General features: G+C 53.9%; 4 protein-coding genes across 4 annotated transcripts; 2 read left to right on the top strand and 2 right to left on the bottom strand.

Moving 5' to 3' along the window:
* Positions 1-695: 695 nt before the first annotated feature.
* On the top strand, positions 696-2,273 carry ACET3X_007485 (uncharacterized protein; the record flags this gene model as incomplete). Its single annotated transcript, XM_069453636.1, has 1 exon — positions 696-2,273. One exon carries the CDS (start codon positions 696-698, stop codon positions 2,271-2,273), a length of 1,578 nt encoding a protein of 525 aa, XP_069304648.1.
* A 4,357-nt stretch (positions 2,274-6,630) lies between these two features.
* On the bottom strand, positions 6,631-9,720 carry ACET3X_007484 (uncharacterized protein; the record flags this gene model as incomplete). The annotated part of the gene is made up of 1 exon (XM_069453635.1): positions 6,631-9,720. One exon carries the CDS (start codon positions 9,718-9,720, stop codon positions 6,631-6,633), a length of 3,090 nt encoding a protein of 1,029 aa, XP_069304647.1.
* Positions 9,721-10,635: 915 nt separating this feature from the next.
* ACET3X_007483 (uncharacterized protein) lies at positions 10,636-12,129 on the bottom strand (the record flags this gene model as incomplete). The annotated part of the gene is made up of 1 exon (XM_069453634.1): positions 10,636-12,129. One exon carries the CDS (start codon positions 12,127-12,129, stop codon positions 10,636-10,638), a length of 1,494 nt encoding a protein of 497 aa, XP_069304646.1.
* Positions 12,130-12,714: 585 nt separating this feature from the next.
* ACET3X_007482 (uncharacterized protein) lies at positions 12,715-13,087 on the top strand (the record flags this gene model as incomplete). The annotated part of the gene is made up of 3 exons (XM_069453633.1): positions 12,715-12,729; positions 12,778-12,891; positions 12,941-13,087. The coding sequence occupies 3 exons, from the start codon at positions 12,715-12,717 to the stop codon at positions 13,085-13,087; spliced, it is 276 nt and encodes a 91-aa protein (XP_069304645.1).
* Between the last annotated feature and the right edge of the window lie 327 nt (positions 13,088-13,414).

Here is a 13,414-nt window from a genome sequence, read left to right as displayed (position 1 = left end):
ACGCGCATAACCTTTCAGCCATATTCTGAGCAGTGAGGGAGCAGTTCTTGCACGTGAAGCTTGCCTACAGCTGGCGGGGAAAGAGGCGCCGAAGAGCTGGAGCTTGGGTGCAGAATAAGTGGGGCGGCCTGGGTAGTCGATGCGCTACCGGCGTCCAGTCACCGATCCACATAGCTTTCTTGCATCCCATCTTTTTGGACTTCCTCATCATGCATCGAAGCCAATTAGCGACACTCTGAAGCAAGCCAGGATCCTCATTGGAACTGTCCCTTCCGCGCTGGGTCATTGTGAATCCAAAGGCAACTGCAGCGCTACACATCCCTCTCGGTCCGCCATCGGACTGCCACTCAGGGTCTAGGAGAATACTCAACCGATCAGAGCTCCATTTGATGGCCAGCGCTGCTCCTATTCAGAACAGGCCATACCGCTCACACAAAGTACCGGCCTGTACACGATGTCGCTCGCGCAAAATCCGATGTCACATCGACATTCCTGGAGAACCATGTCTGTCATGCCGAGAAAGACGACTCAAGTGCCAATATGTCGAGAGTTCAACTACCAGTTCTCCTACCGATGAGGGCGCTGACCGACGGCCTTCCAAACGACGGCGACATAGCGAGCCTGAAGACGGCCCTTCTCGACCTCGCTCAGCACCCGTCTTGCACAAAACCAACAACAACCCTTCCGCCTCCATTATGCTTGCGCCACATTTTGCTGAAGACATTGACATCTTCAATCGGCACATCTCACAGCATCGGAAAGCAGAGGGCGAGGTGGAGTCCTCCAACTACCAGACACTTCTACATGATGCAAAGGACCCAGTGGTGTACTTGACTGTCCCAAGATTTCGCACAGGTCTACCGCCTAACAGCGGCTGTGGAAGGGAGCAGTTGGAGATTGTTGAACAGATCATGGGACCCTTTAAGCGCCAAGTGGTCGAGCTGTATTTCAACCACATTCATTATCATTTCCCCATCCTAGATGAGGAGATGTGTGAGACGCTGCGCACGGGTCAGTATGGCAAAGTACCAAACAACTTGATGTGTGTCATCTACGCACTTGCATCGCCACACTGGAGTAAATCGGATACCCTAAAGATGCACCCCAAACCAAACTCATACTACGTCTGGAACAAGGGCATCTCGGCAACGCTGGAAGACTTCCTCAGTCCTGGCATGTCTACAATACAAGCCGCTGTACTCGATCAGGTCGGACGGCCCTCTGTTTCCATCATCGGTAACATAACTCTGTGTGGCCGGACGGTTTCTTTGGCCCAGACATTCGGATTACACAGGGACCCATCAAAGTGGAACATCACGGAGAATGAAAAGTCGGTTAGAATGCGGCTCTGGTGGTGTGTTCTCATCACCGATCAGTGGTCTAGTGTCGCATATGGCGCACCGCCATATGTGTCGAAAGGCTACTACGACGTCCCGCGGCCGACTGTGGCGTCGCTCATTGGAAACAAGGCGACTTTTCAGCAGAAGCAGACTACCACCTGCTTTATATATCTATGCTCCTTGACAGAGCTGCTTGCGGAAATCTTGCCTTTCGTCTACCAGATCAACCCAGATCGGATACAGCTTGCGCGCGAAATCGATCGTTTCAAGCAGGAACTGAAGGAATTGGAAGGGCAGCTTCCTGAGTGGCTGCCTCTTCCGAACCGCCCAGGAACTTCTATGCTATGGCTCTCATTCCTCTCAATCAGGCTGGTACTTGCTCGCGTCATCTTCCGCGCAGCAGTCCTCGACGGAGACGGTAGCATAGGACGGAACAGGATGGATCAGTTACGCAACGCTTCATCGGAAGTTCTCGACTTCATACTATCCATGGGCGAAACCCAGTTCCTGGACTTTTGGTTGCCCTATGCAACTCATCTCTTGGTACATGCCATCACTGTCTCGCTTCGCTGCACCGTCGAAACTCAAGATCCTGAAATACGCAACACATCTGTCGCGCGCCTCGAACGTGTCATGGCGCACATTCAGCATGCACGAGACAACTATGATTGGGATCTTGCAAATTATGTTTTGGAACGGTGCGCTGATCCGGTGTCGAAAATTGCATCTCTGAACGCGCGGGAGGTGCCGCCGCCGTCGGAAACGGTGCCCACCAGCATTGTTGCTAATGGAAATGCCAACGAAGTGCCCGTAATGCCCAACTTTGACGACGCGAGTTTCTTGTTATCGGACATATTGGATCCGAACGCTTTTGATTTTTCTTGGGACGCACTATGGGATACACCATCTGGAATGACGAATTTTTCCATCTGAGAGCTGGTCGGCGGCGTGCCATCTAGTCATGTACGATCTTGGGTTATCGGCGTCTGGGTATAGACAAGTCCTTTTCATCGCCTGTGTGGCTAGCACAGGCTGCTTTTCTTGGCCCATTCATCAGGCGGACCCAGGTGAGGGAAAGAAGATACTTACCCCGCACTACCTAGCGTATTATACTCTGTTTCCATCCTCCAGTGAAGAAATGTATTGCCACTATATCTGCTGAGAACCATTCCATTGTACGTACATGTTGGTTACAAACTGTGCCTCAAATTCAGTTGACAATGCCTTCGGGAGAGAATCCTCGCGCAGCTACTCGCAATGTCCATACAGAGACAACTGTGGAAACGCCCAGACTAAATCCGGGGGCATGTGAAATTTGCAACCGCATCTTCGCAATCATTAGCGCTCCTGTCCAGGAAACTACAGATGAAATATTGGGAGACTTGCAGGATCTCCTACAAGGGGATTGTACACATGTTGTTTTGTTTGAAAGTGTCGGAAAAGCTTGGCCCCAGGTGAAGCACCCTAAATATCGGGTTCAAGATCAGTCTGTTTTGAATATCAAGGCGAGAAAGTGGACGACAAACATCTCCTTCGAGCCAATACTTCCCTCCCGTAAAGCACGCCCTGACGATCACTTACGGAGTTGTTGGGAACTGATACACAGAGAAGACCTTCCTGGCCATCCTGGGACCTCTTTATACGTTAACGAGCAATGGGTCAATCTCGATGTTCTCCGGAGTCGTATCGCGCTTTGCGATATGAATCATGGTGAAAGATGCGGAAGAGGCCGCTTGTCCAGAAGAGAGGATTTGATCAGGCCAAGATATCTTGTCGATACCCATCGTGCTTGCATTGTACATGGAGAGGCGATCCAACCAGAATATGTTGCGCTAAGCTACCAATGGGGTCAAATTGATAGCCTTCGAAACAACATTCAGCTCTGCAAAGATCTCCTAGTCCCAGGCTCACTTGCAACGGAAGGGGTTGCTTCGAGAATCCCACAAACGATTAGAGATGCGTTCGCGCTAGTGGAGCTTCTACGCTACCGCTATCTATGGGTAGACTCGCTTTGTATTGTGAGTGCACGACTTTTTGAACCTAAGCTGTTCACAACACTGACTGCTTCTTACGCGATAGGTTCAAGATGACCATCAACAGCTACGGTCTGAGCTGTCCCAAATGCATCGTATATACAATAGCGCTACTTTTACCATTATCGCGAAAGACGGACTTGATGCAAACTATGGGCGTAAGTGCCATGATGTAACTGTAAGTGAAATACAAGCTGACGTTGTATACCAACCTTTAGTACGCGGTCTCGAGGGCACTACGGCACCACGGTGCCACAAGCGAGCATATGCCAGATTATCCAACTCGGAGACTCTCGTCCAAATAAACTCCATGTCGCCCCATGACAACCGTGTTCCTAGCAAGTACCAAGAAAGGGCATGGACATTTCAAGAGCAACTTATGTCCAGGCGTGCGATTCACTTTGCATCAGGGGCCTTTGAGTGGCAGTGTGAGCACGGAAGCCAGGCAGAGTATGATCTCTTGCTGCCTGACCACTTGTACAAGCGGAGCGACTTTCAGTTTCAATCAATCACAAGAAATATGCCAACACCAATGGGACTGAATACAGCAATAGGGCTTTATAACCAACGCGAGTTGAGCTTTCCAGAGGACGCGTTCGCTGCATTCGCCGGAGTACAATCTATGCTGGAACGCAACCACGGGGACAGGTTCCTCTATGGACTACCTGAATTCTGGTTTGACATCGTCTTGAACTGGACGCCATCGTCACAGAATGGACTTGACAGACGTGTGCCCTCGGAGCAGCATCGATCTTTCCGGCAGCCCTACCAGCTACCGAGTTGGTCATGGCTTGGCTGGGCAGGTCAGGTTGCATTCCTGGCGGACTCAGGACTTAGGATGAATGACCGCTATCCTAACCCTTGCTTTACTGTACCTGTTGCAACGTGGTATACCATGCCTACTCCATCGTCCACTGACAGGAGAAGAATCGGTTCGGGATGGTACGACTACAGACTGTCGGCGCGTGATCCTACAGCCATACTTCCACCTGGGTGGAAACGAATTCGGATAGACGATGAGGATCTGAAGAAGCTTGAATCGACAAAAGGCATTGTACCAGATTGTTTATTGGAGCAACAATACTACTTCAAGCACGACAAGGCTGACCTCGAATACCGGTATCCGTTTCCTACCTCCTCGCCTTATGATGGCGAACAAGAGGCGCTGTTGTTGCAAACAGCGTATCTTTTTGCCAGAACCGAGCGTGCTTATCTGTGCGGCCAGACTATATCGCCTACGCGCGTACGATACAAACGTGATGGATATGGGTTTTTCATTTGGCTCACGCGACCAAACGGTCAACATGTTGGATACCTTCAGCTCCACAACATCAACGCTATGGAAGCATTCGAATCATCCAAAAGCCCACGCTCAATAGAACTCGTGGCAACCTGCAAAGGATACACCGCAAATGTATCAGTAGTGGGAGAAGACTGGGACGTGTCTCCAAGCGAAGAAGGAGGCAGTGAACAACGTCGCATCGGAAGACAGCTCTTCAAGACACCCAAGGCATGCTACTTTGTACTGTGGATCGAATGGGTCGATGGTGTTGCGTACCGGAAGGCGAGCGGGGCGGTTGCTGCAGAAGCCTGGGAGCAGGATAGAGAGAAGGAGCTTGTGGATCTAATCTTGGGGTGATGGACATGTTCCGCCGCATCAGGGAACTTGTATCGTTGATGGCATCTTCGTTGCACGATATCGCAACTGGCACAGCTATGTAGTAAGACAGATGGACGCATACCCAGTTACGGTTGCTGTAGGCCTTCATATCTAACATCCGTGTCAAATACTATGCCTCCGCATCCCTTTTCCACCCAAACCACTCGTGAAAACAGGTGCATACCCCAGCCTCGCCATCTCCAGACCCCCAGCATCAAGCCAAGCCAAAATAGAAAGATGTGCATCATCCAAGAAACTCCAATCATCGCTGTCCTGGGACACGCTGGTATCATTTTCCTGCTCAAGAGGACTGATGTTGCTATACACCGAGCTAGGACTGGGTGAATGGATAATGGTGTACAAATCCTCCTTTTCCTCCTCTTCTTCTTTATCATCCTTGGACAAAATATCGGAAGTAACAACCATACTTCCAAACGCCTCGTCTAGTGCTGCATACTCGGGACTTGCCTCCACAAGGGTACTTTCCGCTGTAGAGGATATACTGCCATTGTTCCCTTGCAACGACGAAGAGGACGACGATGCTGCGATATCAGCGCAGTTATTATCGAATTCGCAGAATCTACAGTCTGCTGCACAGTCTGGTGGCATGTTTTCGTAGGAAAATAACAAAAGTGGTCGTGGATTGGCTATTCCACGCGTTTTTGGGTGTGATAGGATGGAGTTATGTGGATGTCAACCTGGATGGTCTTGTTCACGTCACGGAACAGAGTCGATATATTGCAGTTTTGTGTGCTGAGCATAGCTTGGAAAAAGTCATGTCTCTGAGACCAAGGTCAGCCGGACGGGTCAAGGTCAGTTGTCTTGCGTTTGAGGGACGTGGTACAAAGCCTACATCTTGAAAACGACTGCTGATATCCAACGAAATTGGCATGTCTGTATTGCCATGGAAACAATGTCTCGCACCTTGACCTCTGCACTGGATGCATACGACACGTGAATGGAACTGTAATTGCAAGGGTGTTGGTTTATTTTGGTATCAATTCTATTTCTCGTTTAGCTAACTATCTAACGCACTCGCTCGTACATAGAATTAGTCTGCTCCACCCTCCACCCTCTGATCCCTCAGTCCACCTATACACACCACAATCCAGTCCATACCAACCAAAAATCACGCCTCGATGCATGCTCGCAAAATACCCCCTATGCCGCAAGCGCATAGCACACATGCCCAACGCTTACTCGCACTCCATTCGCCAAACGCTCGCTCAGGTATGTGAAACAGGATATATCACGATAAAACCCCGGGGTATAGGATACTTTCTCCCAACCGCTAAAACGCCCAATAAAAAGCACAAAAAGTGATGCAGCATCCAGAGGTGAGATCGATACTCGATGGTACATCGGGAAATAAGATTTCCCTCGAAAACAACAAGGGTTTGGTACTAGAAATCGATATTAGAGAACAAAGTTAGGACCAAGCCAGGATCCAGTTGTGAATTGAAGGATGATGGGGAAAAGCTGGAACGAGTTTCGCTGACGTTGATGGCGTGAGGTTTCTGTCGTTCGCTGGAAGGGGTAAAGTCGTTGGTCAGGTATGTTGAGGTGTGTCAACGAGGAATGGCCGCTTTTCGAGAGCCTATCTCCATACGGGTTTCTCTCCTTGACTCGACTGACGACCGCTAACACGGCTGGAAGTACGGCTCTCAGCCAAGCTGTCAAGCCTGCTGCTGGCGCGCTTGGGAGGAGTCGTCTCTGTGACCTTGGAAGCGGATGTACTGCGCGACTTGGGTGTAGGCAGTAGGCTGCTGCGACGGCTGGCTGTGACACTCGGAGGGCGTGATGCGCGACGGGCTGCGGGGCTTTCTTCCTTGGCAGGGCTCTTGCTATCTTCCACTACTGTTGACACACGGCGGCTAGATGCTGGCGTGCTTGATTTCACCTGAGGTGAAGAAAGGGGTGTAGATCGTATCGGCAGCTTGCCCTTTGCGGGGGTGATAGGGGAGTTGGTCGAGCTCGCCAACGATCGAGCAGGGCGCTGCTGCCCTGGGGTAGTAGACGTGGAACGACTCGATGCGGGCGGCGAAAGAGCTGACGAGCGGCCCAACGGGCTTCTTAAGGGTATGGACGAACGGCTTGCTGAGCCCTTCCGGGACCCGTCCGGTGAGTCTGTGTCTTTCCGGAAGGGCGAGGGTGTAGTCAGAGACAGTGGCTTGAAGTTGTGCCCAGTGACAGTGTCACGTATGTGGTAGAAATCGGAGTTCCAGCGAGGTTTGGCAACAGGTCTTTCAGTCGGGGTCTTTGCGCGTGCCTGACTAGCTGTAGTACCGGACATGGCACGAGAGGGTGTAAAGTCTAAGCGTGCCGACGTAGATTTGCGAGAAACGACACTTTCACCGAGGGGCATGCTTGAATATCGTCGATTAGGAGGTGCCGACAATTTCGAGCTTGCGACACTTGACTGACGAGGCTTCTTGCTGGCGGAAGTTGCAGCAGGTCCATGTGCACTACTTTTACGGCTCATGACGACACTTGAAGCAGGGGAGGTACCTGGTGTGTCGAGATTTGAGTGTGGAAGTGAGGCTTCTGTCAGTACTGTAGACACTGAGTCACGAAGCTTCCGAGATCTAGTAAAGTCGTCCAGGATGGCGTCCATGTTTCCAGTCACTTCCTCCAGGTCCTCCACTTTTGCGCGGACATCCTGTTGTATACGTAGGATCTCGCCGTTGACAGTGGACCTGTGCTTCATCTCGATGTCAATCAGTTCAAGCACACGCCTCATGGATGGAGGGTAGTGGTCTCTCTTGTCTTTGTAGGTAGCGATGCGCGTAGCAAGCTTCTCCTCATCGCTGTCGTCGATGACCTGCTGCAGCCTCTGGATGCTCTTCATGCACGAGTCGTACATGGCGACAGCCTTGCTACCCGCTTGACGGAAGCTGTGCACCCACTTGTCCTCACCCAGCTCTTCTCTCAGCGCGTTTGCTTCAGCTTCGAGCTTCTGCTCCGATGCCTCTAGCTGTTCCTTCCTTCGTACGAGTTCGTCGCATGCAGACGGGAAGATGGTGCTCGCGCGCATCTGGAAGGCGTTCAGTCGCATGGGAAGAAAATCGAGCGACGCACGGAGCGGTTGTAGTTTTGCGAAGAGAGCCAGTAGACGTGAGTTCTCCTGTTCGATTTGCGGGATGGGCGAAGTAGGCGAGACGACTGAAAGTGTAGGCGGCATACTAAGCCGCTTGCTGTTCAGGATCGCCTGCTTCCGGGGAATCTCCTTCACGACGGTCTCAAGCTCGGAAATGTCAAACTTCTCAGGAGCTTCAGCGACCGAGTCGGAGATGACGCGATGTCTGCGCTCCTCCATCTCAAACACCAGACGGCTGAGGTTCTCGACCTCAACGCCGATTTCGCCCAGGACGTTGTTCCACAGCTCTTCCCACTCCATGGCGACTTCGACCTGGTTTTTGATGCCCTTGAGCGTCTGCTTGATCTCGCCCCAGTTCATCACGATGTCTTCCATTTGGCTCACAAGCGTGGTCTGGTCCTTGGTGGGCAGGAGCGCAATGTCGGAACGCGACTGCAGGTCTTCGATGGCGCCGATGTAGACGTTGACGAGCCCCTCGAACTTGCCGATTGCGGCATCCACCTCTTCCAGTCCTTCTCTTCCGGCGGCTGCAGCCCATTCGACGTCGTCCTCTGCGTCGAGGCCGCTGAGGACATCTTTCGTCTTGGAGATCCACAGTCGGATGTCGTTTGCCGCCTTGTGCAGTGCGCGTCCGGCCTGGGTGGACGTGGGCAGGGCGGTGATTTCGGACGCGATGGTCGTGGGCGGAAGCTTCATCGAGGTCAACTGCTGGATCTGGTTGGTGAAGCTGACCTTGGAGAGGGTGTAGATGGAGCCAGCGCGCGGGTAGTGGCGCTTCTGGAAGTACGACTCGATGTCGATGCCATTGTTGTCGTCGAGCACAGAGGGCTCCTCGTCGGTGACTGGCGCGGGTGGTGAAGGAAGGGGCGGGGTGTCCTTGGGCGGGGGAGTGGGTGCGGCAGACTCTGTGTAGGCAGGCGCAATGGGTTCATTGTGGGAAGTCGCGACCGGGGGTGCAGGTTCGGGCTCTGCAGCGGTAATGGTGCCGCTGAGGGCCTTTTCGGGCTTGGTGACATCGGGCAGGCGGTACTTCTGCATGTCGAGCTCCATGTCGGCCTCGGACTCGGAGGGGAGGACTTTGTCGCTGGTGGAGACGACGCTGCTGCGGTCGCTGTCAAAGTCGGGCTCCATGAGCAGCGTAGGCACGCTCTCGCCCGTCGACTGGGGCACGAGCGGCGTCTCTCCTGCGCCTGGCGGTGGTAGTGGTGGTGCACCCTGGGCAGCGGCCTTGCCACTCCAGGCGGTGCCGCGGCGCTCAATCTCGAGGCTGCGGGCTTTGCGGAACTCGTCGAGGCGGCGCAGGCGGTCTTCCTCGATGCGGCCGACGTCGACGGCGCTCTTGTTGTTGTTGTCGTTGATCTGGTTGAGAAATTTCATGCGTGCCAGCAGGCCCGGGGATACATTTCTCGCGAGCTTGGTGGTGCTTTCAATGTGGGCGGGAATGTGCCGGAGTGGTTTGGGCGACGAGGGTGATGATGATGACGACGTGGTGGTCGGTGGTGGGTTCGGCGGTGTCTTCGCTGGCAGGTCAACGGCAGTCGCGGCGGGGCTGCTGTCGAGAACTGAAGGCGGCGTGGCCGTGTCGCTCATTGAGCATGTCTGTGTATGGACCTCGAGGGAAACCTCCAGGTCGCGTTCACACAAAAGAGGAGGCTGCGCAAGACTGGACTCGCTGCATGCACGGATGCCAGATCAATTCGGGAGATGAATCGACGTTCTTTGGGATGGCGCCGGAAATCGCGTTAGCCTAGTTTCTTTCACGCGTTGCTTCTGTTTACCACAAGTCCGGCGTGGCGTAAACAACAATGATCTCGTCTCTAGAGCTTGCGCGAGTGCAATGTGTACTGTAGGTGGCCTTGGAGGAGACGTTCCCACAGCTCTCATGACACTCGTTCACAAAACGTCCCGCTTGCGTCTCACCGGGTGCCGCTGTGCCCAATTTCCGCCAGCTCCCCCCTGCTATCAGTGCTTTCATTCCCACTCATCTCCATATCATTGGCACTCAAGCTGCAACGCCACCGTCTGTGCCATCCTTTCCCGACGCGCTCGGTCGATCTTATCGTCGGTGTTATACATGTTCACTATCAATGCTATGCACGACATGTGAACCTGTCCTTTTGCCTGCCCTCGTGTCATCATGTCCCAAGTGCAGCACCACGGACGCGACTTTGGATACGTGTTCTTTCTCCGTCTGACGGCTCTTCTGATAATATGTATATGTAGACATTATTTACATTCGACTTGTCTGCATTCAACACTATAGAACTGCAAGCCGCTGATGCAAAAGGGGTATCTATCTCAAGTCGCCACCTGTCGGCGCACTCTGAGCGGAATGGTAAAAGAGCCCTGTTTCCAACCAGGGAATACTCTTCAAGAAATACTGTGGTGTGGAGTTGAGATTCGGGGGGCATAAGCTTCGTGCAAATTAGATAAAGGTGATGTGTGAAAACATGGACATGAAATGAAATAGGTCGAGATCCATCGTTGTTTGCCGCAATGGCCACTTCACAGCGCCTCGTAGTTCGGGTCGATCTGTAGTGTAGGGGTTCTCGTTTGGTTCTTCTGCTTCTGCCACTCCGACGTGATCTCCTCACGAACGCCCTGGCTCCACTGCAGGATAGCAGCGTCAAACTTCTTCCACGCGTCCGCGTCTTCGCCATGCACCACGCCCATGACATCGACGTCGAGTTTGATGTCCCAGCGCAGCTCTGCGGCTTTGACCCAGTAGCGCAGGTTGTCGGCGCAGCGGTATGGCTTGGCCGTGTCGGTGTGGTACGTCTTGATCTCTTCAAAGTGCCGTCTTGACCTTCGGACGAGAGTGTTGTGGAGATGGACCAGTCGCAGCCCGTTTTGGAGTTCAGCAAGGAAAGGTGTCGGAAGCTCGGCGTCGGCAGCGCTGGTCCACTCTGGGAGCACGTCGAGACTGCTGTCGAACGACTTGAGGAAGAGCAGTTCCCTCTCGCGTTCTTTGCCCGTCCAGTCGCCCTCGCGCCACGACCAGTTTTCTCTCTCTTCTTGTTCCTGGCGCTCCTTCTCCTCTTCGGTGTCGAGCAGCGCGCCAATGTCGGCGACCCATTGCCTCAGCTGGGTGACTTCATAGGGCTGCACACCGTTTCCAAAGTTGCGAATGGCGAGGCGCTTAAGAACCTCGAGAGTATCGTATAGCTCCTTTCGAATTGTCCGTTCTGGTTTGATGGCATAGAGTCGCTGTGGTTCTTCGTGTGCAGTGTAGTAGTTCTTCGCGGCGCGGATCGCCAGGGTGGTGACATCCAACAGGTTGATGCCCTGGACCTCGTGCCAACCCGAAGCTTCTTCCCCACCATTCTTTGCCGTCTTTCCGTCTGGCTGCACGTCAGAGAAGCCCTTTTCCAGCTCGTCGAGATGCTTCGTCGACTCGGCAAGCGACTCGCGAAGTTCGCGGCGCAGGACGGTCATGTCAGGTGGCGGGGGGACGTAGACGGGGTTGTTCTTGTAGGTGCTGACGGTGGGCGGGAGCATCATGGGCTCCGGGTCCTCCCATGCCATCGACGCCGTTTCGTCGAGCGGCGACTCGACGAAGCTCTCTCCGAGATGGGGTTCAGACATGCCGTCTGGTGACGCAAGGGACAGCGAAGAGAAGTCGGCATCGAGGCCTGGCGAGAGGGGCTCGTTGCCGCTCGCTGTTCGCGAGCCAGGCTTGCGTCCGCGGGCGACGCGTCCAGTAGCCGTGTCGAGCAGGCCGGTCCTCGCAAAGTAGTACTGCAGGTGTGCGATGGTGCCCAGGTTCATGACGCTTTCCCGGTTCTTGGCCGACGTGGAGAACTCGGTGCCCTCTGGCCGCATGTATCCACGTCGCCGGCCGCCATCGGACAGGCGCGAGCTCACTGAGCGCGCCGACGAGACAGACGAGGCTGTCGAGACGGAGCGGTCGAGCGGCGGAATTGCGCCGATGGCCAGCGATGGCGTCGCCCAGGGCTCGGGCGACGTTGAGCGTGCGGGTGGGGAGTTGGGCGTGTCCATGGTGGTCGACAGGGGTGGGAGGTGCAAAGCCGTCGCAGTCGTGAGACTCCTTATCAGCAGAGAGATTCGGTGTTTTCGAATCCTAGGCATTTACGGAGCAGTCGTGGGTTATCAGGCGCTCGTCTTGTTTGTGGAGCCACCTGGGCAATGTGCGGTTGTTGCTATGTGAGTCGGAGTTTCGAAAGGGGCGTTTGATTACAGACGCGAGATTGTGTCCGAAACGCGTGACTAGCGCCCTGAGCTCCCTCCCCGACGCAATTTCCGTGGAGCCGTGAACGCATCGTCGTTGCGACAATCGTCCAGAGTTGCTTATGTGTCCAAAAGGAAATTCTCCTCTGCGGCTCTGGATGTCTCCCGCCCGACTAGGCGCTTGCTTCTGGCCCCGCACCCCCCAGGTGAAAGCTCGCCCAGGATGCCTTCCCGGAGTGGCGTGTACTTTTCGCAATCGCGATGACGTCGCATGCCCTGCAGGAGCATCAACTCATTAAATGAGACCCAGGCTATTGCATGAACGCCGTCTAACCAGACACTCCCTCGCGTAACAGACCTAGGCACATGAGGCGCTTCTTCGCAACCACAACCAGAATGTCCACCAAGCGAGTGCGTTGTCCGCCCAAGTTGCTAGTGGCAAAGCTCATCTAGGCACAGATCCAGTACAAGGTCGAAGGCCGGGTCCAGGGCGTCAACTTCCGCTCTTTCACGCAAAAGCAAGCCAAGAGCATCGGCGTCACTGGCTTCGTCACCAATGCATCGGATGGAAGTGTGCGTACTTGCGTCGTACTTGAACCCCATCACGGCTCACACAGAACAGGTCCAGGGCGAAGCTCAGGGCAGTGAAGAAAAGATCAACCAGTTCATCCAGCATCTGCACAAGGGGCCATCGGCAGCATCAGTCTCAAAGGTGGACCATTCGGATATCTCCAGCAAGGATGGCGAAAGCAGCTTCAACGTCCAATAGCCTGCACACAGCCCCCAAAAGGATCGGGATGGACACAGGCGTGGGGACATTGACGTGAGCTGCGAGCGTAAATATTCGTCAACCACTCATCTCTCCACGTGCTGCCACAGCCCAGATAGATGCTACGATGAGGCATGACATGTAATGGACCATATGATATATGTACCAAAAAGTGTCAAATGCAGATTTGGGCTTGAGGTTCCAAGCTATTCAATCATCGTGACTAAGCTCTGGCCAAGCTAGTGATACACGTCGTACGCTGACGAGAATACTTGCTCAAACGCCTCTTGGTGACTTGTCGTAAAGACCCTTGATCGACCCTTGCCG

This window comes from Alternaria dauci, chromosome 7, assembly GCF_042100115.1.
Source record: "Alternaria dauci strain A2016 chromosome 7, whole genome shotgun sequence".
NCBI classification, from domain to species: domain Eukaryota; kingdom Fungi; phylum Ascomycota; class Dothideomycetes; order Pleosporales; family Pleosporaceae; genus Alternaria; species Alternaria dauci.
Note: the sequence above shows the minus strand (reverse complement) of the source record. Positions and strands in the feature narration are given on the sequence as shown.